This window comes from Buteo buteo, chromosome 22 (genome assembly GCF_964188355.1).
Source record: "Buteo buteo chromosome 22, bButBut1.hap1.1, whole genome shotgun sequence".
Lineage (NCBI taxonomy): Eukaryota > Metazoa > Chordata > Aves > Accipitriformes > Accipitridae > Buteo > Buteo buteo.
Genome location: NC_134192.1, coordinates 22,740,494 through 22,767,372, shown reverse-complemented (window position 1 = coordinate 22,767,372; position 26,879 = coordinate 22,740,494). Strand labels below are relative to the sequence as shown.

At 36.1% G+C, this 26,879-nt stretch overlaps 1 protein-coding gene across 1 annotated transcript in view; it reads left to right on the top strand.

Annotated features, from left to right (window-relative positions):
* Positions 1-26,879, top strand: part of LOC142043039 (connector enhancer of kinase suppressor of ras 2-like) — a 207,787-nt gene that overhangs the window by 56,016 nt on the left and 124,892 nt on the right. Inside the window, exon 2 of the mRNA XM_075053707.1 lies at positions 17,521-17,684. Within this exon, the coding sequence (XP_074909808.1) occupies positions 17,521-17,684 (164 nt within the window). The remainder of the gene's footprint in view (positions 1-17,520; positions 17,685-26,879) is intronic.

The following is a 26,879-nucleotide window of genomic DNA, read 5'->3' as shown; positions in this document are numbered from 1 at the left end:
CATATGTAGAGCCAAATCTCTTTGGTTTCAGTTCAGACTCAGTGTACATACCAGCCTGACCTTGCAAAGAGAGACTTGTCTAGGGAAAATGGAAATAGTAATTTCTCTCAGCTCTGTATCTCATGCTCATGTCCCTTGGTAAAGTACTGAAAAGTGCAATACAGGTCACTTCCACTTGGCTCCTCACTGGCTGCAGTTCTTCAGAACAGACCCAACCCATCAGTCACGGTCTGGGGGAATTTTTTCTCATCATCTTCTTGTGAACAATAGCTTCACTTTGTTGAATGTGACCAGTGTTCTCACATTTCCTGTCTCCTGATTTTTTTTTTTTTAATTCAGTCAACTGAAAAGCCATGACTTCAATTCCCTACAAGGTTGTATAGTTTGGGTTTTTTTAATTAAACTAGTATTTATGTACAGTTTTAAAAGCTTTAATAATAGATATCTCAAAGTATTATTAAAAGCTTATGACAGAGGAAGACAGCATGTAGATGATGAGACAGAATGAGAAATTTTCTTTAGTGGTTATCTCTTTGGTGTTATGTCACTGCCTATCCTAGAGTGGAAGAGACATCGAGTGGTGTAATTGTAAGTACTGCAAAATGTGAATATGCTATCAAAATGCATCTTTACTGAGGAAATTAGCACACATGTATACCAGTAAGTATCATGGGAGATGTTAATTCTTGTAGAGGATTTTTCAAAATGGAGGAAGCTTTAAGTGAGGTATAAATTTTCTGTGTGATGTCCTTCCACAGAGACATGAATTTTGATCTGTGAAATTGAATGGACCATCTCCAAACCTTTGGCCATCGTGGGCTCAGTCATGCAGTGTTCAGTGCACTCTGGCTCTGCTCCAGCTATGCACTTAAGTTTGATTTGAATCATGTGAATATTCCTGTGCAAATCAATTGGAGGATTAGCAATATACAGGGAAGTGAGGCAGGCACTTAAGTTCTTTGTTGGATCAAGGCCACACTCGCACAAATCATCACCGTAGTGCTTCCTATATTAAATAATGACTAGTACCAAGAATAGGACCCTCCACGATCACACCAGAATTCATAAAAAATTTATTTTTCAAATAGCTGTATGCACAGTAATCTTTTTTTTTTGGAAGGGGGGATCTTCTAGGGGGAACTTCAGTACTATGATTTCCACAGACTGCAATTATCTGACAAACATCAAACTGGAGATAAGTCTAATTAGATTTCTATTTTAAAAGAAAATGTCCTCGATTTGGCAAGTTATACAGTCTGAGTGCTGTTTCAGTTATGAAATTAAACATAGGATACATCTTAAGAAGATTTCCTGTAAATGTCAAGGATTTAACTGATGATTTCTTAATTCCTAGTGCAACATATCAAAATTAACTTTCTACCATCTTACAGTTTCATTGACAGTCTTCAGTTTCCTTCTCCTTTCCTTCATCATATTTATATAAAAATGACCACCAGTCCCACCAGAGACACTTGGGACGAAAACAATTTGTGCCTGTTGGAAAAGGGCTCATTTGTTGTGCTCTGCGTTTGTAATCCATTTTAAAAATTTTGCTGTAGTAAGTTGTAGCAGTCTTGTACATCAGAATCCTCTTTCCTTTCCAAGCTTTTTTACATACATGTAGTCGATCAAATGACTTTCTTTGTGGCAGTCCTGGTTTAAACGGTTGTTGCTCCATCCACTTGTTTATAGCTCTACACTTCTTGTGTCCCTGCAACTCCTCCTTGCCCTGTCTCCTGGGAATGCCGGCTCTGGTTTCTGTGCTGGTTTTGTAACCTGGATTGGAGAATATTCACCTGGCAAACAATAACCTTTTTTTTCTTTTATATTTTCTGGGCTATTGTTCAGATGGATCAGTTCCCCAGTTCAGCTCACCATGCAGCCACAAAGACATTTGGAGGTAGCAGCAAGTGGTGAGAGGCAGAGAAGAGCAGAAAGTGACTGGTTTAGCTGCTGAATTTTCAAACCAAAGTTGTTTCACAGGCTGTTGACAAAAAAGGTTGAGCTTCCCTTCAGCTTCTGCATGCTTCACCTTCAGTTTGCTGAAACAGGCTGATCTAATTCACTGTGCTGCCATGAAATTACTAATGCCAATACAAGAGGAGGGGGGAGGCAAAGTTGTTGCCTCTTTTGGCAGCAGCATGGTCTGAAATTGGCTTAAGCCCATTATGGAACTGCATCTTTAGTGACATTTTTATATCTGAAAAGATAAGAAATATATCATCTTTAGAAGTATAGTTGACACAAAGATACTTGAAAAGTAAGAGCTGCTGAGAAGTAGTGAATAACATAGTGGCTCAGTAGTAAGGTGGACATACAAAGTACAAGTTTTGCAAAAGAACAGAGAGAGAAACAAAGACAGAATATAGTGCAAAACTATCTTGGCTGATCAGGCCTAGGATTTCTGGTGGCAGACATGGAAACATTGAGACAGTAAGGTGATTTAAATTTGAAGTCCTGAACTTTAATTAATCTTTCCATTGGTGTATAAATTCTTTGAATCAGGAACTTGGTTAGCAAGATTTTCAAAATACAGCCTTAGAGAAAAATTAAAATAATGGTTTATTTAGTATATGAGTTTTGTATGTGCATTGCTTTAGAATGTCTTGTTTCTAAGTTACTAAGTCACTAATTTCTAAATTAATATTAGTGTGGCATTAAAATAATCTTTAAAGAAAGGATGGGTTCTCCATAGGGAGCAATATTCCAAGAAAACATAAAGTGAAAATTGATTAACCTCAGCACTTCTAGTAAAAATAATCATATAATCAGTCTCCATCTCATTTTTTGGTTTCTTACAGCGCTATTGGAAAGTGAGGATGCTAGCCATAATAGGATCATCACAATGTTATCTCTGCACTTAACTAATAGTGATTTTTTTTTTCCTCCAAAGTAGGAGCAATCAGAATAGCAATGAGCCTTTCTGACCCTTAGTAGTGCTGTCACTTAGTGCAATATAACTTGGATGACTTGTGAAATAATACAGACCCTGAAGCCCTCTAGAGGAAATACTAATTTTTCATCCTGTCCCTGAAAATGACTAAAGTAAGTCAAGGACATTCAATTTTTATAAATCATTTTTAGCGTGTTTGCAGGTACCTGATTTGTTTTTTAAGTTAGGAGTTGCAAATTGGTCATAGTAAGCAAACAGCATTGTTAGATGTCTATTAAAGGTCATCATTTATTTGAATTTTTCCAGTCCCATTATACAGCTTTAGGGAGAAGAAACACTATGAATAGTACTGTCAATTAATCTATGTTATGAAATTACTTAAGTTACATTCTCAAATGTAGTTTATCTGGCAAAAGCATAGTAAAGGAAAAAATCCAAATTCAGTCTTAAACAGCTACTGTGTTTGAGATCAAAATGACACCTTCTTTTTGTTTCTGAAACTCTTTAAATTTTTAGAGACCATGAGCTATGGAGAGATATGATGATAGAGATGTCTTACCTAAAGTAGATATCTTTAAAGCATTTAAAAACAAGAATCATAATATACCTTATATGTAAAATACATAAAATAATTCCATGCATTTTCAAATTGAAAATTATCAATAGTTTGTGCTTGCTTCAGGGAAATAATGCATTTAGCATTCAATTTTTTAAAGATAAAAATTAAGATTGTAGGTTTTTTCCTAACCTGAAGTTATTTCACACAACTGAATCCATTTCCATAATTCTTTTCATGTACTTGTTTTGCTTTTTGGACTGAGGTTCAAAAAGCATGGACTTATGGTTCAGCTTCTAAGAATGGTTTCTGCTGGTGTCGGGGTTTTGGGGGAGGTGGGGTGGGGGGTGTGTGTGTGTGTGTGAGGAAGGTTGTTTGTTTTGCAAAGATCCATACTGAGCCGAAGTTGTGTGTCATCTGGAAAAGCATACAGTTACAGCACAACAGTAACTAAAACTACTAATCACATTCCCTTATGCCATAAAAATGCATCTGTGCTTCTGGCTAAAGTGAAGATGCAAGTTGCCACCCTTTACCTGTACAATCCTCTTAACACAGGTGTACTGGGATTCCATTTCCAGATAGTGAAGAAGAAAATTGTAGCTCACTGTTTGCTAAATCCTCTTAGTGATGAAGCAGCCTGAAATTTTGCTGTGGTCTGTAGAATTAGCAACCAAGTTACATTTGCTCTTTTGATTGAATATGCCACGGGCCAGTTGTGTAACGAATTCCTTCAAGTATCCTTGCTCATCCAGCACTTTTCTGAGCCTGCAACACCTCTACTATAGCCTATTTGTAAGCATTTAATCATTAGTTGTGGGCTGAAACCCTTTGTTGTAAATGGCAACATTTCCTTTATAAATTAGGTATACTCATGTAAAAGATTTTCAAGTTTTCTTTTTGCTTTTACTAATATATAAGAGTTGGAAAGAGAAAATCTCTTGGATCCAGGATGCACTGAGCTTTTTCCATATTTGCCAAGAGAGATTGGAGTGGCCAGATTCACCTATTAATTTACCAAGTGATATTCCAGGAAAAAACAATTGCAGCGATAGGTGACACAATGCATTTTCACTGAGAATTAGTAATATCCTAAGAAATGAAGTTGTCTTTGTTTCAGGTCATGTTTCTAGAAGTTCAGAAAAATGCCAATTTAGAAAAAGTTAATCACATAATGATTTAAAGACAAAATGTTTCGTAAATATGAAAGTCACATCTAGTTCACTCTTCTGACCTTTTTGGATTATCTCAGCCTTACTTCCCTGTTTTTTTTCTTCCCACAGCTATTTTATTTCATACAAATAACTGTAGTTCTTTAATTTATTTGTATACTCACTTTTCCCTGGCAACTTATTGTTTCTGTGTGACTCTTTGCATAACTTGGTCCTGCCTGAGGTTCCAAGCCATGTTATCTCAGGGTTATGCTTCAAAGACCAGAAGACATCTCCAGTGTGTCCGTCTGTCGCAGCCTCCTGCCTGTGACTGTGCTATCAGGTGTAGTAGGAAAGTGGTGACGGGAGCAAAGCCGTTCCTAAGTCTGACTTAAGGAGCTGACTAACCTCTAATGTCTTTCCATGTTTAGTTCTCTGGCATATGTGAAAAATGAAACAGAGTAAACCAGAAGAGACTTTTCTTTTTTGAGACTTCACTGGGAATGGCTGCTAGAGTAGTGTGGCAGCTCCCTGAGAAGCCGTGAGGAATGCCCCCAGAAACGTTATTTCATATTGTGCTGCTCTTGCTGACATAGAATTAATTTATCCTGCTCAGTTAATACAGTGCATTGCTCCGGGTTGTTGGGTCTTTATTGTTAGTGAGTTAATACACTTACCTTTTAACCGGCAGCTCTATTTAGAGGTTTTATGGACAGCTCTTATTACTGGCAAATTACTATTGCATATCTCTTACTCCTTGTCTGATGTCTTGAGAAAACAGCTTCAACTGTTTACTTATGAAGAACAGAAAAATAACTAGGAATGGTCAGAGATCTACATTTCAGTTCTCCCATGTTACTCTTTGGCAGGAGTGGGCCCTATAGCTGCAACAGTCTTTAGGTCTAGATGGGAACTCTCTAGTACTTCCAGGCTGATGCTTCCTTGTCAAAGAGATTTAAATTTCAGGCGCTAGTCCTGACCTATGTCCCTTTTTTGCATGCTGCCATGTAAAAGAATTAATCATCTTAAGCATATTAAAAAGTAATATTTCAAACATGAGTGATATCCTATGGTTTTGAAATGTTTTGTAATCACTTGATTTTACTTTTTTGTACTGAATTACCAATAACTTTATTGCTTTGCTGGGAGGATTAAAATTTTCTTATACATTGAGCTGTAATCATATTTTATTCATGGACTTTTGGCTATATATTTCTTTAGATATGATAAAATTCTTGCCCGTTTCATGTTACATCATAGAAGTATTTAATCTTGGATAAGCTATGGCCAGATCAAATAGCAAAACATTTAGAATTCAGAATTAAAACACAAAATAATAGTGATTTAAGATGCAGTAATATCTTTCATCATGTAGTTGAAGCCAGAGACTTAATCTATCTTAATCTGATACTGCATGAAAAGCGGTAGCGAATAAAAATTTCTAGCTCTCATTCTGTTCGATAGCAACCATAATAAATTTGTCTGGCATCATCACGTAACATAAATACATAGAATAAAAAAGGGTAAATATAAGAGAAGAGGAAAGCTCCTTTCTTCAGTAGGATTTACAGTTTGATTTCTCTTTCTCTTGTAATTTCTTCACATTTGCCTACTTTTGCTAGTTTTACATAGTTTGTATAGATAAAAATATTAATTCCTAGTTTGGGAATTTCCTGACAATTAATCAACAATACCTAACAACTGCCTGACTTCTAACTGAGCTAACCACTGACTGCTAGAGCTAATTCTTCCAAACTGCTTAAGTAAAGAACCTAATTTAGGATCATCCAGATTTATAGAGTCAACAGGACAACATAAACAAGCGCTGTGGGGCTGCGCATGATGTTCTTAGTGTTTCCTTGAAAAAAAAAAAAAAGGAAAAAGAGGTGCGTGTGAAACCCCAGATCAACTGATCCACAGCCTTTGCCAAGTAGTTGACCAACAGATGCTATCACCAAAACTTCTGAATGTCTCTGGAAAAAAAAATAATCAAATCCTAGCCTTTTCTTTATGTCTTGCAGCAATCTGAAAGCGGCTTCCCAGTGGTTTTTGGCAACTATGTGAAGAACTGTGTGAGGAATTGCCAAGGCCACCTTCTACTTCTAGGATTTGTATCTCGCAGGTGTTTAAACTATTACTTGTGAATTAGGTCGTAGACTCAGTTGCTGAAGAAACTGTGTTGAGCAGAAATCTTATTTGTTTGGGCTGTTCACTATAAATGCCTACACTAGATTTTGCTGGGTTTTTTGATATCGAGGATTTCTAGTAAAACATGTCAGTGAAGTCGAAACAAGAATTAATATATGTTGGCACCGAAACATCTGTAGCGCTTTTTGTTTGATTCTTCTATGTCAGCTCTCTTATCACCACTCAGCTTTGCAAGTGTTAGCACTTGCTGACAGAGAACGCCATCTGGGGATTCTGGCTATCCTGTTACAGGTTTAATTTGTTGATAACGTTTTGCAGCAGTATATATGTCTCAGAAAATTCCAGTTTCTTTATATGAGTTTTGACCAGGGAAGCCACTGTTCTGAAGCATCAGTGACAGTATGCCTGGATGTTTTTGAACATGACTATGAACTGAATTTATTGTAGAGCCTTATTGCAAGCTCATCAGAGGTACTTCTAGGGTAGGATTCATTTCACCTAACTTTAAATGTCTGCCTTACGTTTATATGAGTTTTGTCCAACAAGTTACTTTTTTCTCTTTATTGATTAACTCAGACAGACTTGTTATTTCTCTCTTGAGTATTTTTTTCCTTTGCATTTAAGACAGGGACAAGTGGGCATATCTCTGTATTACTTGTACAAAACTTGTTTGGCATGATAGTTTTGTTTGATTTTGTTTATCATCAAACTAGTTTTTTAAAGGTCAATCTGTGATTAACACTTTTCTGTGGGGAGTGCAAGGTGGATAAATCCTCAGAAGCTGGAGAAAGGAGCTTTCAGTTATATTTATTTATTCTAGTATTCTTGCTTTTAAGATCAATCCTCATACAGATGAGAATACAGTTAATGCTGTTCCTTCCATATTAGAAATTGTGACCTTTCTAAAATGGAGACAACAGGGGTCTGAAATAAACTCACCTCAATGTGCTTAGGCTCTAGTGAACAAAATGATACTTGATTTCCTAATACTTTTCTTTCCACCTAAGAATGGTTCCTTTTTATAGGTGGTTTTGGTTTGGTTTGTCTTTTTTGGTTTTGTTACATTGTGGGGTTTTTCCTCATCATTTTTGGCAGCAGGTTAATGGTTACTGCAAAAACACCATCTTGGAAATGGAGAACTGGAACAGGCTCTCTGAATGACATACACCACTACCCTCCAGTCCAGGGAGATGAGAAGCCAACCTTTGGCATTTATTGCAAGAAGGAGGAATACAAAACCTGATCACATCAGTTCTCCACTTCTAAGCAATGTTACCCTTCGTGCATGCAGGGTAGATGTTACTTCTTCTACTGTTTGTACTGATCCGAGAGATGGTCAATCACCAGAATTGTTATGATTGCTCTTTTGTAACTGGGTAAATTCAAGGATTTAATTATGCTGGTTCTGCATTTTGGTTAGAGTACAAATCAAAAGAGTAGCTGAAGATTCTTCTAAATATGAATCTATTTTTGGCCTTGTGAATTTATTTTATATTGTCTTTTTAGCTAATCCCAGAAGTTTTTAAAAATTTTGATATGTATTTTAGGATGTCTGGAACAATTGCCGGGATGGTGATCATAAGTTTGCCATCTCGGCAAATAAAAGAGAAAACGAAGTAAAGAATTATCAGATGTGGCTTTCTTATGATGTTGCTCAAAAAGCACGTATCTTGGCAGTGGTGCCAGCTTAAGCAGCTGCTCTTTCATCCACTGGTGTATTCCACCTTGTTTGTGCAAGTTAAAAATAGCTGGTAACAAAAAGGATATGAAGTTAACAGAGCAGTTTCTGACCCAGTTCACTACATAGCCACACAGTCGTACAAAGCACAAGGAGCAAGATGTACAAGGGTACCACTCTAAGTTGGAACCAGCGCTTCTGCCAGAAGAAATTCTCATCGAACTCTGTCTTGAAAAAGTAAAGCAATGTGTTACATGAGTCCAGTGCAGGAAATAGAAGTACTTGCCTTGCATTTGGCCAAAGCATTTCTCTTTTAAAATAAATGTAACAAGACAGATTCAGGGGCCAAGTATTCTCAGCTTAGTCACACTAGAATGTGGAAGCATATAATCAAATAAATGGGAGGGATGAATGTGTGCTGGCTTTTAGAAGCTTGCTAGCACTTCCAGGTCATTCTTCAACCATGCTGCTTCAAAAATGACTGGAGGCTGTTGTTTATCAAGGAGGAAATTAATGAGGCTAAGGAAAGACTTAAATCTTCATTAGCCCAGACAGCTAATAAAGACACTTCTGTTTTTTATCACTTTCATGGGAAATTCATTAGTAACAGCATCAGTGACATGTTTCGAGGTTAAGATTGCTGTGAAATGTGACAGTAAGGAGCATGCTCTTGTGTCTGAAAACGTGATACATTCTTGGAGTTTCTTCCAGAAACATCTTTAAGGTCAGGTCTAGTTCCAGCAGGCTTCTTAAAATGCTGTTTATTACTTCTGTGATAATACCACAGCTCAACAACACCTGTTAATTTTTGAGGAAAAAGTTAGAATGTCTTCTCTTCCTATTATTCAGTCAGAGGTAGTGAAGGCAGAACTCTATTGTCATTTACTTCATATATACGAATGCCAATTTAAGGGTGATGGCACACCATTAAATCAAATTTTGTAAGTGCAGCAGTTTGTTCATTTATTAATATTGCTTGACACATCCCCTTACAAAACCTTCTCAGATGCCCTGAACTCTTAAAATATTAATAATTTCAGCACAGCTTTTGTCCTGATGCTATAGTTATCTTGGAAAATTGCTGCCAAAAAGAGCTTGTAATTATAGACACTGAGATTATGAAAAAGCCTATCGCTCTGGCCATGCTAAAAAAAAAAAGAAAAAGAAGAAATAATAAAGTTAGTGATGATGTAGTATTCCTATTGGTTTTGCATTTGGGATAGAATCTGGGAGGCTGGCTTGTGTCTCAGACACGCACTGCTAGCAAAGCAGCTGTGATGTTTGCCCTTATTCAGAGGACACTTTGGAGGGGGGAAAAAGGGTATTCATATGCTTAGAAACTTGCTACAGATTTTTACATTTCTTGAGAATTATGTCCCTTTTATAAAAGGCGCTTGTGGCTGAGGAGATCTGTTGTTGCAAGTGAAGCTCTGCCCTGTTCTGGGGAGAGAAGAGGAACCGAGGTTGGAAGCTTCCATCTCCCTCCAGTGCTCTCACAACACTGCTTCCCTGCTGCTACAGAGAGGACGAAGCTGCCTAATTCACACATGGCAAATACAAGAAAAGGGACAGTATGGACGGAGAAAAAAATGTTACAACTGGAAATGGAAGCTGGCAGTAAATGGAGGGAGTTGAAGATATACAGGATTTCGCTAGGGGAAAAAACCTGAGAATTTTGTGATAAGAATTAGGAGGGTGAGAGGATACTTGTAACTGGGACTGTTGAGCCAGTGACGTTGGCTGGCGTGTGGGATGTAGCTGCAGGATGAGGACGGGAGAGGCTGAGGAGAAGGGAGCCCTCTGAATGACAAGCCAAGAGCGGGAGATCTGGGCTGGCTGGACAAGAGCCCAGCAGTGCTGCTGGATGCTGGTGCTTGAGCATATCTGCGGCGAGCTCTGATGGGCAGAAGTGGAGCCTGGCACTCTCAGGAGAAGAGAATAGGAGCAAGAGAAGTAGCTTGTGGACCTGCACAGGCTTAGCTAGTGGTCCAAGACAAGTGGAAGGGCTTATGTCCAGTAAAGTTCAATCCACCTTGAAGCCTGGAATGGAAGTCAACATTTTTGGTGTCAGTCGGCATCTGGGAAACATTCATTCAAAGAGCTCATCCTGCTCTAGTTCCTGTTCATGCAGATGATGGATCTGTAAATTCGAGTAGCAGCAGTGTGCCTGTATTTGCATCTAAAACATCCATCTGTATCTGTGTGAATATTATAGTGACGCAGAGGAAACTCATCCGGGAAGCAACATTTAAACACATTATACTTGCACAGTCAAGCATTTAAAGGTCAGATAATGCCACAATTGAAGGATTTCCTTTTTTTTTTTTTTTTCAGAATAATCTTAATTCTTTCCTTTTTGTGTGTTTGTGCATTCATGGTATAAATTGAGATTTTTATTTTAGTTTTTGTATGAAATTTTATAATCTAGCTACTCTATTGCTGTAGATCAGGTTCGTAACGAGTAGGCTTGAAGATGGAAAATACTGCATGATGCTCTCTAGTTTTTAGATAGACTCTAATCTTCAGGAAAGTTTAGGTCTGAAACGCTCCAAGCTTGGTGTTTTAGAGTATTTTCAGACATGTTCCCTTTGTCTCCTTCTGAATTGTGGGGTTATGAAGATCCTAGGCACTCTGAACGGGGTTTTTTTAACTCTTGAAAGGGCTTAAGAACAAATAGCTGATATTTGAAAGTCAGCTTAGTGTAAACATGGTCCTGAGGATTATGCCTTTTCTTTATTTGGACTGAATAATTCTTTAAAAGCTTTTAACGTCATTGACAAAAAATACCCACTTGATGATTTTCATTGTTACAAGTTATATAAGAATTGGAAAAGATCCACTGTGCCTAAACCCAATGTAATAAACCAAAGGTGGTTTTGATCAAGAACACATGTGAATTGATGTGTGTATTCAATAAAACTACATTTAGGAAAAGGCAGGCAATCTCCACCTACTTCTCTCTCTTAACCACCCAGTCAATTTCTTCTAGATCTGTCTAGCTAGCTAATAAATATTGCTTTCTGTAGAAAATACCACCTGTTATTGGAAAAAAAACCAAACCCCAACTTCTTCACTTGCTGTAAAAACTACTACTTGGACTGAGCCTGTAGATGCTGCTAAACACTGGATATATTTAAGCAGATCTGCACATGTAAACTGAAGGTTGTGACAGGAGCAAAAGTTTGTGCTGCCTTCCCCAATTAATTAGATAATTTCCAGCACAGAAATGAGGGTTTCATTTTTTTAATGAATAGCTAATTTTCTGGACTTGCAAGTTGCTTTGCCTAGGAAGAGAAGCCACTGTGGAATCAGGCAAGGAGTCTCAGGTGCAGTCCTGTTTATTTGGAAGGTTATGTGCAAGGTCACTTGCAAAACCCAGGAGGAATCGAACAATATGTTTCTTTTCTGATGGTTCCAAACCTACTTCAGCAGTCTTCCTCTTTATATCTTTTCTCAAAGTGCACACAGTTTCTGGTTGTCTTTTACCTTTTCTGTTCCCTTCTTTGCAATGTTTCTGTCCTTTTTTTTTTTTTTTTTTTTTTTATCCTTGTCACCCAGAGGTAGTTTCAGTACAATCTGTTTTCTTTTGAATTATTAGATGACCCTGGTGGCTCACAACTTGGCTCCCACTCCTGAGATGCATGTGCTGGTGCAAGAGTGTTCCTGTCGTGCACTGTGATCATATTATACAAGATATCTGCCCTCCCAAACAAGCACAGTCACCACTTACATTTTTCTTCACTGAAGGACACAGCAGCTTTAGTGGATTTCCTCCAACATGTAGCACAACAATGTTTGAAAATTGAGTTTGTCCCCATTTTATTTTGATTTATTGATTTTTCACAAGTCACTGTTCTGCAGCAACAGAGATATGATTGTTGTATAGCTTTTGTTAGTCAAATGAGATACATTAATAGGAATATTAATTTGCTCTTGGCAGACCAAAGTGTAATCCTTCTGAACAAACTGAGATCATTCCATTGACTTACAAGTTTCGTCCTTTAGACCCAGATTCCACAGACACTTGTATCTATACCTCAAATTTGCTGTTGTGTATAAGCCTTTGTGTAGTTATGACTTTAGTATTCTGCTATTTGCTTTCAATTCTAAAAATTATTTTAATTAGGAAAAATGTTAAAAACTTTCTCAGACCCTTAAAGTGGTTTTGACTTCTTTGCCAAAGGGGCTACCTGTGGACTCTAACGCGTCCTTGCACCGGTGCTAAACTGCCGAAGTCAGGAGTGGTAAATGCATTTCCACTGAGCTGTTTTCCCTCTCTTTCATCCTAGACCCTAAAAGCAGAATAAGCAACATTGCGTTTTTATAACGGAGCGTGTCATTTTGTATACCCTCTTCTGTCAGAAGAATCACCTTGTGAGAGCAGTCATGTTTGTGACAAGCTGAACTGGCAAGGACCTTTCCTGTCTGCCCTCCCCATAACTCCTCCATTTCACAGCCCGTGTTCTGTTGTTCTAGCCAGCTGCTGTGTATTTTCTGCTGGGAATAATGAGGTAGTATGAACAAAACCATCATTTGGTCAGGAATTTTTAGGATAGGTTACAAAACCAGCATAGTTTACAATAAGTAACGAAAATCAATTAAAATATATGAAAAAGGAGAAGTGAATAAATGTAATTTATGGAGAGATTTATGAAAAATTGGAAATGACAGATTTTTTAACTTAGAAATTACTTTTCTTTTGTGATGGATCACACTTGACAAAGTTATCGTCACCACATTTCTTCCTTGTGAGAGGTGCCCTGTCTGCATTAATTTGACTTCCTGCATAGAGGGCAACAACCTGTACCTTTCCTTCATTTAGTTTTATAGTAATTTTTTTTAAAATCCTTGTCTAATGCCAGAGAGAAGGGACAGATCTTTACGTAACATGGCAACTATATTTGTGCTTCTAATGTAAAACAAACCTGATGTTTGTTGACATCAATGGAAGGATTCATTCTAATTTCAGTGGGCCTTATTGCCCACAATATGTAGCATCTCTTTTGTAATGTTGACTCAGAGTTAATACTTAAATCTGATTTTAGCTAGCTCTACAGAGAATTTTTTTTATAACATGTTGGTTTGCTTTGTTGTTTTAATGATCTCTTTTCTTAATTATGCAGTTCAGAAAATAAGCATTTTAAAACTAACTAGCTTTTCTTTTCTGGATGTTTCTCCCTACCTTTTTTCTGCCTCCTTTCTTTTTCATATTTCCTTGATTTAGGCAATTTATTACGTGCCTTATTTGCAAAATCATATTTTGCAGTAAACATATCAGACATGCTTGTTTTACTCTACTTTTTGAATACAGAGATAAAGTTTTCCTAGCCCATGTGGATGGAATACGGCTTCTTTTGCTTACAAATGGAATCAGACAACATAGCAGATTTCTCATCATTGATGTTGTCTCATCCTTTAAAATAATGTCTCAGCTTTAAAATAAAGCATACGTGTTTAAACCCTTTTCTTCGAATTAATTTATTGCACTATGAAGGATACATTAGTCCGTTATAAACTGTACCCCAAAAAAGTAAGAATGTGCAGAAGCAGAACTGCAAGCCTCTGTTTCTTGCCTAAGTCTCACACTGTAACTTGGGAATAGTGGCTTAATTTTATTTACTTATATATAAAACAGAGTTAATGCCCCTTACTTCTTTGTAGTTATGAATCTTAACTAATTTAAGTCATATCTGTAAACAGAAATTATATCGAGAAAATTGCATAAAGAGCAGTAATGAGGCCTAAGTGGCTTGAGGAAATAAATATTCCATTTGGCTTTGGTGAGTCAAAATGATCTCATTCTGTGCTCTCTGTAATTGCATCTTTGATATTTTCATGCTAAAACCAATTATAGCCATGATAATAAAGAATGAAACTACTGATAGCTAAATTCTAGCTTTGTAACACCTCACACTTATCAAATACAAAATCTTACATCACAAGAAAAGGAATAATGGAATACGATACCTAGCTCCTAGATAGACAGAAAAGCAGAGAGCAATGGACAAATATTTCTTTTTTTGTGTGTATTTATTAGATGCTGTCATGCTATGAGACAGCCTGGTTCTTTAATGATATATTTCTGTATTCTGTTGTCAACTGCCATACTGTTTGCACCATTAAGTAAATGCCTTCTAAAGATGCCCTGGGGAGCTATTACAGAGCAGAATGAGTAATACAAATTTCATATTTTGTTCTTCTGTCATACATTCTCCCTGGCACAAAGGCACATTTAATACACCTGACTACACAGTTTTCATAGGATGTCATGTTCATTTGGTATTCTCTAAATTTTTCTGAATACTACCAATGCTTATTTGTGGCCACTGATACTAAATTTTTAAATTGATTTTTTTTTCACTTTTTTTCAAAATAATTTAATTTATGGTATCAGTTTCAGTGACTTTTTCAGATGAGTTTTAGGCAAATATTCAGTAAAAGCAAATCTGGAATGCATGAGTTTTGGAATTTGCTTTGAAATAATTTCTAAGAATTGTTCTTGAGCAAGCAGGGAACAGAAATGTGTAATGGCTCTGAATTTCAAATGTTAAATAATAAATGCAGAACTTGCAGTGACCAGTTTTCAACCCATCCATACTGATATATAATTACATGAAATCATTCATTAAATCATTTAAAACTATGAATAGATGCAGAGAAATAGCCTCCTGTTTGCAGACCATTCTGGAACAGAGAAAAGACTTAGGCATTAGTTACAAACAGACTGCTGATTTCAGTTAAAACAAACAAACAACAAAACCACCCCCACCCCCCCAAAAAAAAACCAACAAAAAACCTCCCAAACAAACCCAAACCCCCAAACTACCTCATACTTATGAATAACAATGTAAAATATGACTTATCACTTATCTAGTTTTGTATGGGATTTATGTATAAGTGACCATAAAGTTGTGCATGTTACTTGGTAAATGGTAAATAAGCACTGTAACACAACTTAGGACTACCAGTTTACAGTGTAAATGAGTGAATAATTGTGAAAGATAAGTTAATGAAAGGAAACTGCAATGTATCCCTTTGTTTTTATGGAACAGAAGGCAAAAACATTGTTTCGTTTTATTCAATTCTTGTGTCATCTCGGTCCTCATGTCTCAGCTGAATTATGTTGGCTTAATTGAGACTTAATGTGGTAATATTCAGCATGCCAAATATAAGGTGTCAGATCTCTCTTTCTCAGATACTCTAAAAACCTGAGAATAGAAAACCATGGACAATGTCAACTATTTTTGGCTACAGGATAATTTTAAATTCCACATTTTCTGACTTCAGTTTCCACAAGCTTTTACTTCCCAAGCAGGTGGTTTGGTTATTCTGACCAAGTCCTCCTATAACTTTTAGAAATTTGTTTCTGGACGCTAACTAATTCAGTCAGGCTGGGGTGTTGCATGTTAGTAATGTGTTTAGCTAATAGTTTCCATTACAATGGAAGAGACCAATTTTATTAGATCAAATTAAATCACTTAATATTATCTAAGAAGGTATGCTTAGAAATGGAGTAATAGACAGTAATGTACTTTTCTAATGTTTTCAGTGGACTTCCTTCATCCTCTTGTTTAACTCATTTACCATTCCTGTACTAATTTAGAGGAATATACTTCTGTTCATCATTGCCAAACTGTATCATCTGGTTACTTAAAAGGACCACTGTGGTTCAAAAAATGTTAAAATAACTACAAATTTCTCTTCTAAAAGATACTAAGATCCATGATAGAATTGTCTGTTCCCTTACATTAATAATCAAGGAAATGAAGAGAACATTAACTTTTGCTTTATTTCTGTTTATATTGCATATGTGAGAACTTTCAAACAGACAAATGGGAACAATATTGTTTGTATGCCTATTGCTTTCCTTTTCTTTATATACATTGTGTTTTCTTAGCGCTTGCATACACATTTTCTGCTTCATTTAACCATACTGGTAACTTCATGTGTATTTAATAGAAAGCTGCATGCAGAAATTATGGTATTTCAAAGCTCTATCTTCCTTAAATGCGCGACTTAGTTAATTCTGTGGTTTCTGGACATCTGTACTTTTTATGGATTTTAGGTTTAGTTGCTTCACTGTATGACAAATAATTAAGAATCAAAGTGTTCTACTTACTCTACTTAGTAGGTTAAATTATTGAAGCTGAATTTTTGTAGGTCTTCAGAAAATGATATGCGTATCAGGTTTCCATTGAATCTAGTACAATTCTAGACAGAGTCCTTGAGGGAGCTCTGCGTAACCTTACATAGCTTTCAACAGTGAAGAGTTGTGTGCAACTAACTGTTCTAGCTGGAAACTTAAAGCATGTGTGGTTCTGAAATAGATTTGGAGAAATGAAAAATATTTCAACTTATGTTGTTAATCACTCCCTTCTCTGATCTGACAAATAGAATAATGTGGCAGCTACCAAATCTGTTATTCTTACCATATCAAGTTTCAGGGTGAAATGGAGTAATTCTTTGTGCATGGGCGGAGTTGTATTATTAATTGAAGCGTTTGTAACAAAACCATTTGTATGTTATTGTGTTTCAGAAAGTTGGATAGTTTGACTTAAAAAAACCCCCAACAAACCAAAACCAACCAAACAAACAAACAAAAACTTGGCACTGGGTATAGCAGAGTTAGTGTAGGTGGTTACCGAGCGTGAAAAATACTTTTCCTAATGAGTGATAGCCACACCGTGTGACTTTGAAGAGTCCTACAAGAGGAGTACCAGGAAGAATATGCTCCTTATCATAAGCTAAACTGATATTTAGGTCTTCATGACATCATAAGAAAAAGTTTTTCTATAATGTCACTCTCTGTGCTTCTTTGTCCTTCTTCTGTCTCCCTAATAAGTGCCATGAAGGTTTAAAATCGGTATTAAAATGTTTAAGAACATTGAAAATAATGTCAGTAATATAAACTTTTGTCCTTAGTAGTATGCTCTATACTATGTAAGTTAAATTATATTTTTTTTCACATTTTCCATAATAGATTTAAACAAGGAATTATACTTGCATTCCCATGAAATTTCTATATTTGTGTATTACAGAATTATGATTGTTTGTCTCTGTTCCCTGACTATGCATTGTTGGCTTTTTTAAATAGGCCTTGATGATTGCCTCCAACAATACATAAAAAATTTTGAAAGAGAAAAGATCAATGGCGAACAGCTGCTACACATCACTCATCAAGAGCTTGAGGAACTGGGAGTCACTCGCATTGGCCACCAAGAACTGATACTGGAAGCAGTTGATCTGCTATGTGCATTGGTAAGTGATTTCTTGCATCACTCGTTTTACTAATCTGGTTTATAAATTTCCAAACCAAAACTAAAATAATGTGGACTGCACTCTACAGCTATATGCTTGCACAGACACAGTGGCTTTGCTTCATTAAAGGACAGACATGTATAGGCTTCTTTGAGCTCTAAAGAAACTATATATATCCATTTTATGATTATGTATGATGGTCTTTTATTGCTTTTCCTCTAACTTTCTTGGTCTTGCATTCAAATACTGTTGACTATCACTGCTGGCATCCATATGGTTCTGTAATTATATGCCATATGCCCTCGTATTTCACTGACATTTGCCACACTATATTAAACCAAGTAGACCTGAGTGTTTTAACCATGCCAGCATTCAAAAGGATGGTACTAAGAAGCCAGAAGGTAATGCTAATTGGACTGGAAGACTGTTTAAAATGAGCTTTGAGACAACATTGGAATGGTAAAATTGACTTTAGCTGAAGTACAGACACGTGTGTTAATTTAAAGTTGGGGTTTTTTTAGCAACCTGCAAGCATCCAAATTTGGAAGAACACAGGTTTTTTTCATATAACAGGTTATTAATTCAGTTAGCCTCTTAAAGTATTTGATACCAGAAAATTCTTTTTTTCCTCTGTTATTTAATTCCTACCAGCTAATAAAATGCAATGTATTAGCTTAATTCTGAAGAAAACATAACTTTGTGTAGGTGAACAGGTGAAAGGGTATTGAAAATACAAAAAGGAAAATAGTAAAATTACATAGGTAAATTACATATGACAGTCCTAGTATTTTAGTTCTTTATCAGTTCTGCTTTTGTACAAACTAGGTTGTCCTGTGGGAGTTTGATAAGATAAATTGTCTCCAACGGGAAAACTGGCACTTAGTAGTAAAATTGGAAACAAGCAGGGAAAAATGCACTCGATCTAAGAAAAAAGCAGTATGAAGTACCTTTTATTGTGCAAATGCTTCTTGCAAGTACTTCTAATTACAAAAAATACTTAATGTAGCTTGAGATCTACTCTTACAGCCTAAATAACATGTATGTCAAATCAGAGAAAGGCCATACCTGTAAACTGATACATACTGCATAACCCAACAAACTTTGGTGTTTTGGAAACACTTAAAATGAAACTCATGAGTTTTTCCTCTGAAGCATTGTTTTCCACCTAAAAGGAACGTAAGTACCCCACAATGTTACATTATCTAAAGAACAATGCAGTGCCATGCCCTGACATTAGTCAGAAATAGCAGACCCAAGAAGTTTCTTCTGCAAATAGAATGCCCTTCAGTCAAGTGTGCCCATTAGGAGGACCCTTGCAGATTTTTTTTAGTATTGTTATTATTTTTTCTTTTTTAAGCAAAGAAACTGTATCTCTTAAATGCTGGACCTGCTGCTGGTCAATAGTGCAGCTCTTCTCTTACTGTGCTGTCTCATGACCTTATTTTTTCTTTTAAAGCAGGATGAGGGCTTTCCAGCTACTGGTATCATTTATTTAGCCTCCTGCCTTTAAGCCCTTACCCTTCCTTTCTCACTCTGCCTCTAAAACGCCTGGTTTGTTTTTTTTTTTCTGCTTCTAAATTTTTATCTTCCTGCCCATTCCATGTGCTTTCTGCTGAGAGACTGCTGCCTGCGGCTCTGCTCTTGGGGGTATTCTCTTGCTCCTGACATTCCTGCTTTGCTGCTATGCACAACACATTCTTCAATTCTTGCAGCTTCTTACTGAGCCAGGATCACAAGTAGAAGTTTTACAAGACTAAGTATAATATCTAGTTTTAATCTGTAATAATTTATAGGAATTTTAATCTATGTAACCAAAAAGCATCATTAAGAATTTCTCTTAATTCTTTTAAATAATGGCAATAATTGAATTGTAGGAGATCTGATGCTGCCATTATTAAGAACTGAAATACACTTCTAAAATATTATGATTATATTCTTATTCTGTGCTAAATCTTGAAACGTAGTAGAATATTGCACTAAAATCTGACTGCTGGTTAAGTGATCAATGGAAAGTGTGAATTGGAGTTCATCACTGTAATGGATTTTTAGACTAGCTAGTCTGAAAAAACAGAGGAAAGACCTTATTTAAAAAAAGGGGGTATATGGGTATCTGTGTTGTGCTTATGCCACTAAACAGGAACTAATATCTAAGAAAATATTTGAATTGGAATGTCTTAAGGAGCATGTCATTTTACCCCTGATTTCCTGAGTTATATTATAAGCAAACTTCATACAGTTTCTGGGCAGCCAGAATACAGCACTGGTCAGTAAGACATCAATGCATCGTGTGTGTGTTTGTATATATGGACAGGGTGCGTAGAGTACAAAGTATGTATATTTGTAGATTCACATATACGTATACTTTAAAAATTTTGTTTCAAAGCTTGTTATGAAAAAAACTGAGGGGAAAACATGAATTCAGACAATCTGATCTAAACTTGCATATGTGGGGGGGTGCTAACAGCAGGTGCAATAGTTTGTTCTCTCCTTCTGTCCCTCCGTTTGCCCCATTCAGCATGGTACATGTTCCCACTCCCATGCTGGCATTGCATCCACAATGCTCCACACTGTGTTTTCTTCCTCTCTGGATCATGGATAGCTGCATTCCTGTTTATATCAATATATGTCAGGACTACTTTGTACCATGCATATCATCCACTCACTGGGCCATGTCAATGAACATTGATTTTTTTTTTATTTTTTTTTTTTTTATTTTTTTTTCCCCCGTACATGGATTTCTTAATTGATTTCTGTTTGGCAAGTGGCAGTGTCCAAGTGACATGAACTATTTCTTCCAGGCAGTATTAGCAGGATGTTCCGCTCCATCTTAGCTAGATGGGTTGTGTAACGCTTTAAACAGAAGCATCTCCAATGTACTGTAGAAATCTCTCAGGTAAGCTTAGGCTCAGTGATGCATCAGGAATTCAGCTGCACATTGGTCATGAGTTTAGCTGCAAAATAGCTATGTTGCTTCAGGAAACCAACAGAAATTTGACTGTCTTAGCTCAAGCTCTTGGAACACACTGAAAGTGCATGTTGCGATGCCATATTTTCCATATGTGCTCCCTAAGGGCCTGGCCGTCAGCCCACTGGCTTTTGGGGGGATGGGGAATAGTTGTTTGATGAGGTTACACATCAAAGAGCAATGCCTCTGCTTCTGTCACAGCGATGCAAACCATTACACAGCATATACATAACTAAATGCTGACCCATAATGAGAGTTGTAAGTGCAAGAGAAAACAAAATAATAAAGGAGGCACCTAATGTGTTTTTTTCTTCACTGTCCTAAAGCACCTATTAGCTAGGCTCTCAAATGCAAATTACTGAAGGCAGGGAAGGTTTGCCTCTATGCATTTGCCCTTGATATGATTTTATATCTGCTTCGCAAAATAAACATGAAAAAACCCCCACTAATATTATGTCTTGGTTAACTGATTCAAACCATCATATTATTTCTGAATAAAATCAGAAGAGAGATGATCTGTGATTGTACATAGTAGTAATTTTTCTTTTGAAAGAAAGCTGAATTTGGAGCTTTCTTTAACTAGGCATTACATATGAGAATCCTATCTAAAAAGTGGAAAGGACTATCTAAAAAAAAAAAGTCATAGGTGAACCATACTTTCAGCTTTGATTCTTTGACCATTCTAGAAAGACATTTTTGAGTAGTGTTTTAATTAAGAAGAAAATTGGGAATGATGGCTGTGCGGAAAAAAAATCTTATCTTAAACATCAAAGTCCTATCTTACTAGTGTGGTCAGAAGCTGCTCTGCAATTATTTATTTGAAGTGACCTAAATAACATCTATGGACTAAAAAGTACAGGCCATTTAGGATTTGGACTGTAGTTTTATTAAAGCTGAAGTACTAATCTGGATATGTATTGGAAGACTAGTTGCACGAAGGCTAACTCTGAAGAAGTAATAGGGCCTGGGGAAAACAATTCTTTGATAGACAGTAAAATATATTGGAAAGAAGAAAAAGGAGTACTTTTGAGGTCAACAGGGGTTGCTGTTCAAATCTATGCAAGTAAATTTAATTTAATTAGGACAGTATTGGAGTCAGTGTGTTGTTAAAGCCTGCACAAATTAAAATATAAACAGTCTAGTGGGAAGAAAGACTTTGATAATGAATGGAAGAAAAATGAATGTAAAATGAAAAGCATGCTCAAATATAGATTGTATCTAAAGTAATTAAAAGTACTGTTAATTCATAGGCATTCAGCTAGTGAAATTAGTCAGTGTGCTGTGATAGCATTCAAGGAGAAATGAAGATTAGAAAATTTCTCTCAATGCAGTTACTGCAAAAGCTAGCAAACCAAGCATGATAGTTTTTCTGCTAGAAGGCAAAATAAAGTCACCTGTGGGTCAACATGTTTATAACAACTGGCATGAGTTTAATTTGCTTGCATTTTTACTACTTTTTTTTTAAACAGTGTATGGGACATAGCTAGCAAACACACATGCATTTTTTCTAACATTTTTCTAACATATTTCTTTACTAGGCATCTCTTCAACAAAATTACGACAGTAAAATTATTTTGTTGGTCAGATGGAAAGCAGTTTGCAATCATTTGTTTTGAAGTATGTGATGCTGAAGACGAAGCAGCCAGTCTTTCATAGCTGTCTCTGTATCTACTGATAAGGTTGTTTCTTCTGAATTAAAATTTAATTAATACTACTTAAATTAGTACTACTTTTTAATGGCCATACCTACAATGATCTCTCCTGAGATCCTTTTAGTCTGTCTTTCTGCTGATATGCTTCTTGATTTGTCAATACTGTTTGTATAATGGAAAGTATTTTTTTCTTACTTTATCCGATATGTAATCAAGTTTCATTTTTAACAAGTCATTTGGTATGTCAGATATTTATTTTCCCCCCATATTTCAAAGGTTATTCAGAGGTAATTATTCTAGGCTGAAATCTTATTTTAAATATATGTATTGATGCTTAAATAGATGGAAGTAAATCTTTCTTTGAAATGGAATGCCATCTCTCTTAGTGAGAAATGAAGAGATATTCCATCTCCTCAGTATAATGAGGAACCTGGCACATACATTATTTTTGTATATACAAACATATATGCATCCAGAGAGCTTTATTAATCTCAATTGGAAAAGAAGTTCAACTTTTGGCAATCCAGTGCTATTTAGTATGCTATGCCAAACCATTAAATTAATACTATTGAATGGGTTAGTTAATTATTCCACATATTAGAAAGGATGTATCATCTTTTGCTTAGTCTAATTAGCTGTTTCATTCTTTTTTAGCCTTTCAAATCATGCAATTTGGAAAAATAAACTATTTTAAGAATTGTCTGTTGTTTTTCTTCTTTTTAAAGTCTGTTGCCAATTTTTGCATTTTTAAAAATCTTTTAAGGTCAGGACATTGAAGGAAGATAATTAAGTTTGTACAAATGGTTCGCAGTAGCCTAAAGTACAGGTATTTTACATATATGCATGCATGATGGCTTTGTCTTACTGGTAAGAAGTAAGAAATTCAAGGTCTTGCTAAGCTGGTATGCTGATAAAGGAGAACCTTGAATATAATTATGTTTTATTTGTGTTGACTACCTAGTACAAATGAAATTCTTTCTTTGTGACATGACCCAGCATTCCCTTACCAGAAATAGAGGCAGCTATGTGAGCTGATACAAGTAGAGAATGAGGTAGAGGGTGATGTTTCTTTATCTCCTCAGTTTTCTCTTCAAGGACCACTACCTCTACACTAATTATTCCATTGTAGCACATGGTTTCCAAGACTATTGTTTGCACAGTAAGAATATTTTGGAATACTGTAGCAGTACCACCAACAGTAGTATAAAAGCTTAGTATGTAAAATTTTCAGAGGTATCCAAGCACAAGATTGTTTTCCAGGGAATTTAGAACCTAAGTGACTTACAAATTTGTTCTGTGTGTTAAGTTGCACTAGAAACTTAGGCTTGAGTTCTGTTGAAAACTTTATCCTATATGAATTTATCATTCTTGTACAGCAACCGTACCTTAGCAGTCAAGGCCACGTAACCTCTCATGAAGGCACGGAACCCTCTGGTTATGTGATGTCTGCATATTGCATAGCTAAACACAGATTGGAAATGGTCCTATTCAGGAATTCCAATATGTATGTGGTCTGTTGTCATAAGATGATGTGTATATAGTAGAAATAGAAGAATGGAGGTTGGCTGCATTGTAGTCAAATTTCAGCTACCTGCATACAGTCCAGAAGGGGAAGAGAGAGCAGCGAGTGGACTGCAGGTTGGGTGAATTCTGGTAGACCATGTCTAAATCTTTTCCACAAGTAATGCATCCAGTCTTTGTGGTGTTAGGCTATCAAACTTCAGTTGAAGTACTTCCAGCCATAAGTATTTCTGTATTCTTCCTACTTAAGGCTGGGTTTATGTTAAAAAAAAAAAAAGTCAGGAAAAATACAAATTTGCTGTATTGACTCCTATTTTAATTCCTTGAATTTATGTACATTAGTTGCCAGTAGAGCAAGACAATATTAACAGACTAATGAGAGAAAATAGACTTTTGTTTTTCCTGTCTTTTGACACGGTTGAAAGATTTTGTCTTGTCACACAATAATTCTTTTTCACAAAATAGGGAGAAACATGTTCTATTCAAAGTGTTAAATCTCTTTCAAAGCTTATAATTTTCTTCTGAAAATGCATCTGTTTAAGTACCAGTGAGAATGAGGTTCCTAATCCATTGCAGGCTAGGCTGGTGAATAGGCTACTACAGGAACTACTGCATGCTTCTGAAAAATAAATGTACTTATTTCCATTTATAAACTTATAAAATAATCCTTTTATAATAATCCATTACTGTATTTTATGTCTGGTTATGTGTCTGGGTAAACTCAGTGGTATTCTGTCAATGAATGTTTTATCCCTTTTCATATTATGAGTTACCGTCACTCACTGGTAGAGAACAGCACACCATAATATGTAGAATTAAATTGTATTGCTACTTATTAGGCCAATGCAATAGCAGAAATTTATGCAAATGAATAGGTAGGCTAATGATATGGTACTGAAAAACCATGCATGTCCAATGCTGTAGACCAGGGCAGGAGGGAAAATACTGGCTGAAATTCAGTCCAAATAGTGTTGGTATATATTATAATTTATGTATATTCTTCTACCCCTGGTTTACGGAGTGTTAATGGTACATTCCTTTCTGACATCACTTAGATTTCTTTTGAGGTTTAGATCTGGAAGACAATGTTTTTATTTCTAACTTCAATCTTTCTGGATGTTCAGTTTCTTCAAGGCTGACAATAGTGATCACAACTACTACTAGGGATAAAGGAATGGATATTTTCCCTGCACAATAATAAAAGAAAAACCTATATAGGAATGCTCTGTTTCACTTCATGGTTGTTTCTGTTGAAACCAGGGGCTGTAACATTGCATGTTAGTGTTAAGTGGATGTTTATTGCTCCTTTTGCTTTGATTTCTTTGTGTTTCAGAAGGCATCCTTTATTGCACAGTAGTCTAGTTTGCCAAAACCAGTGGACCGCAAAAAAAGCAGGAAGGCCAGCTTTTGTTTTTCAATCTCCTTCCCCTGCTGCCTTGGTCCAATACTCTGAAGTGCTCTGTGTAAGCTCTCTTGCGTCCCAAGCCACAAACTAGCCAAGATTTGGGTACTTGATTTGTTTGCAGCAACATGGAGGTACCCTGTGGTCTCCTAAGGATACTTGCCTAGCCTTTGTGGACTAATTAGAACTGACATATCCAATTAATTGATATGAATTATTGCTTTCCCTAGAATTTCAATAAGTGTATGGAATAGCCTGCTAGTGACACATGAATAAATTGTGCAGCACAGGAATCACATTTTCTTTTCTATCGTTTTCTTTCCACAGTAAAGGAATTAAAAAGAAAGATGTTTGTAATATTTGTGTCATCTCTTACCTCGTGATAAAATGTGTTGCTAGATTTCTACATTGCTTTTGATAACATTAGGGTGTATTTGATTAAGGCTTTCCACAAAAAATAAAATCTTACGAGAGATTCTCATCAGTGCTACCACAAACATTAATCTCTATGAGATAAAACAGTGTTTAACAGCTTTTTTTTTTCCATTTCTGGGTGATATTTGTGGCGGACTTTGAGCTAAGAATGCATTTATGTTTTCACAGAGCCTTGAGGAAAGTGCGCACTGAATTTTTTGCAAGACTGTAACTACAGGAGTAAGAGCCAAGTGTTTACCACCTTGCAGGGATGAAGCTTTAAGTTGTAGTGTGGGAATTGGTGCAAGTCAGGTTAAGCTTTTTAGATCACTCCGGTTTTGTAATGACATTTATTATGTTATAACAGTAACAGCAATGCTGTCATACAAAAACACATGTACAAAATGGTCAGCTGTCATAGCCTCTTATTTTAAGAGTCCTTGCTTTTATATAGAATGCCATAGGCTTTACAGAATATAAAGTGTCTAGTAAATGTGCTGTTCAGATAACAGTGTTATGTTATGTGGTGCTTAACACTGAGCAACTCTCTTCCTTTCATGTTAAAGGTGGCATTGATTTGGCATTTTTTTAGACCTGTATAGCCAAAATGTCCAGATTTGTGTAAATGTATACAGCAAAATCTAGTACAGTGAAACTTGTAGGAAAAGTGGCTTAGCTGAATCTTGGCCAGGAGTGTTTGGGTGAGTACCCTAGCTTTTGAGAACTATGGAATTATCACTGACTTCAGACAGTGCAAAAACACTGGCCAAACTTATAAATCTGGTGTTGAGATTTGGCTAAGAGGGTTTTTTGTTTTGGTTTTGGTTTGGTTTTTTGGTTTTTTTTTTTTAGTTTTTGGTAGATGTATTAAATTTTGGAACTGGTGAAACTTTTCTGTGGTTGAGTATAGTGCAGTTCTGACAGCGGGAATTCATCATTCTTCTGCTCTTTATTGGCTGACGTAAAACATAATTACTGGTTGTTGATGCAAATCCATGTTAATTTACTGTGCTCAGATGTCCATGTGTGCACTGACTTGTAAAAACAAGTCTCATGTCAGTGGCTTATATAGTCTTTACCCTTCTTGTTTGAACTCTTCACACACAAGAAGGGGAAAACTAGCAGTGGCAGAAAAGCACTGTTCCAATACTGGTAACTTTTCTGTTCTATCTTATGTTGTCTTGTATGTTATACATACTTATTAGACCATTACAGATATGCTTCATATTAAATAATTCTTA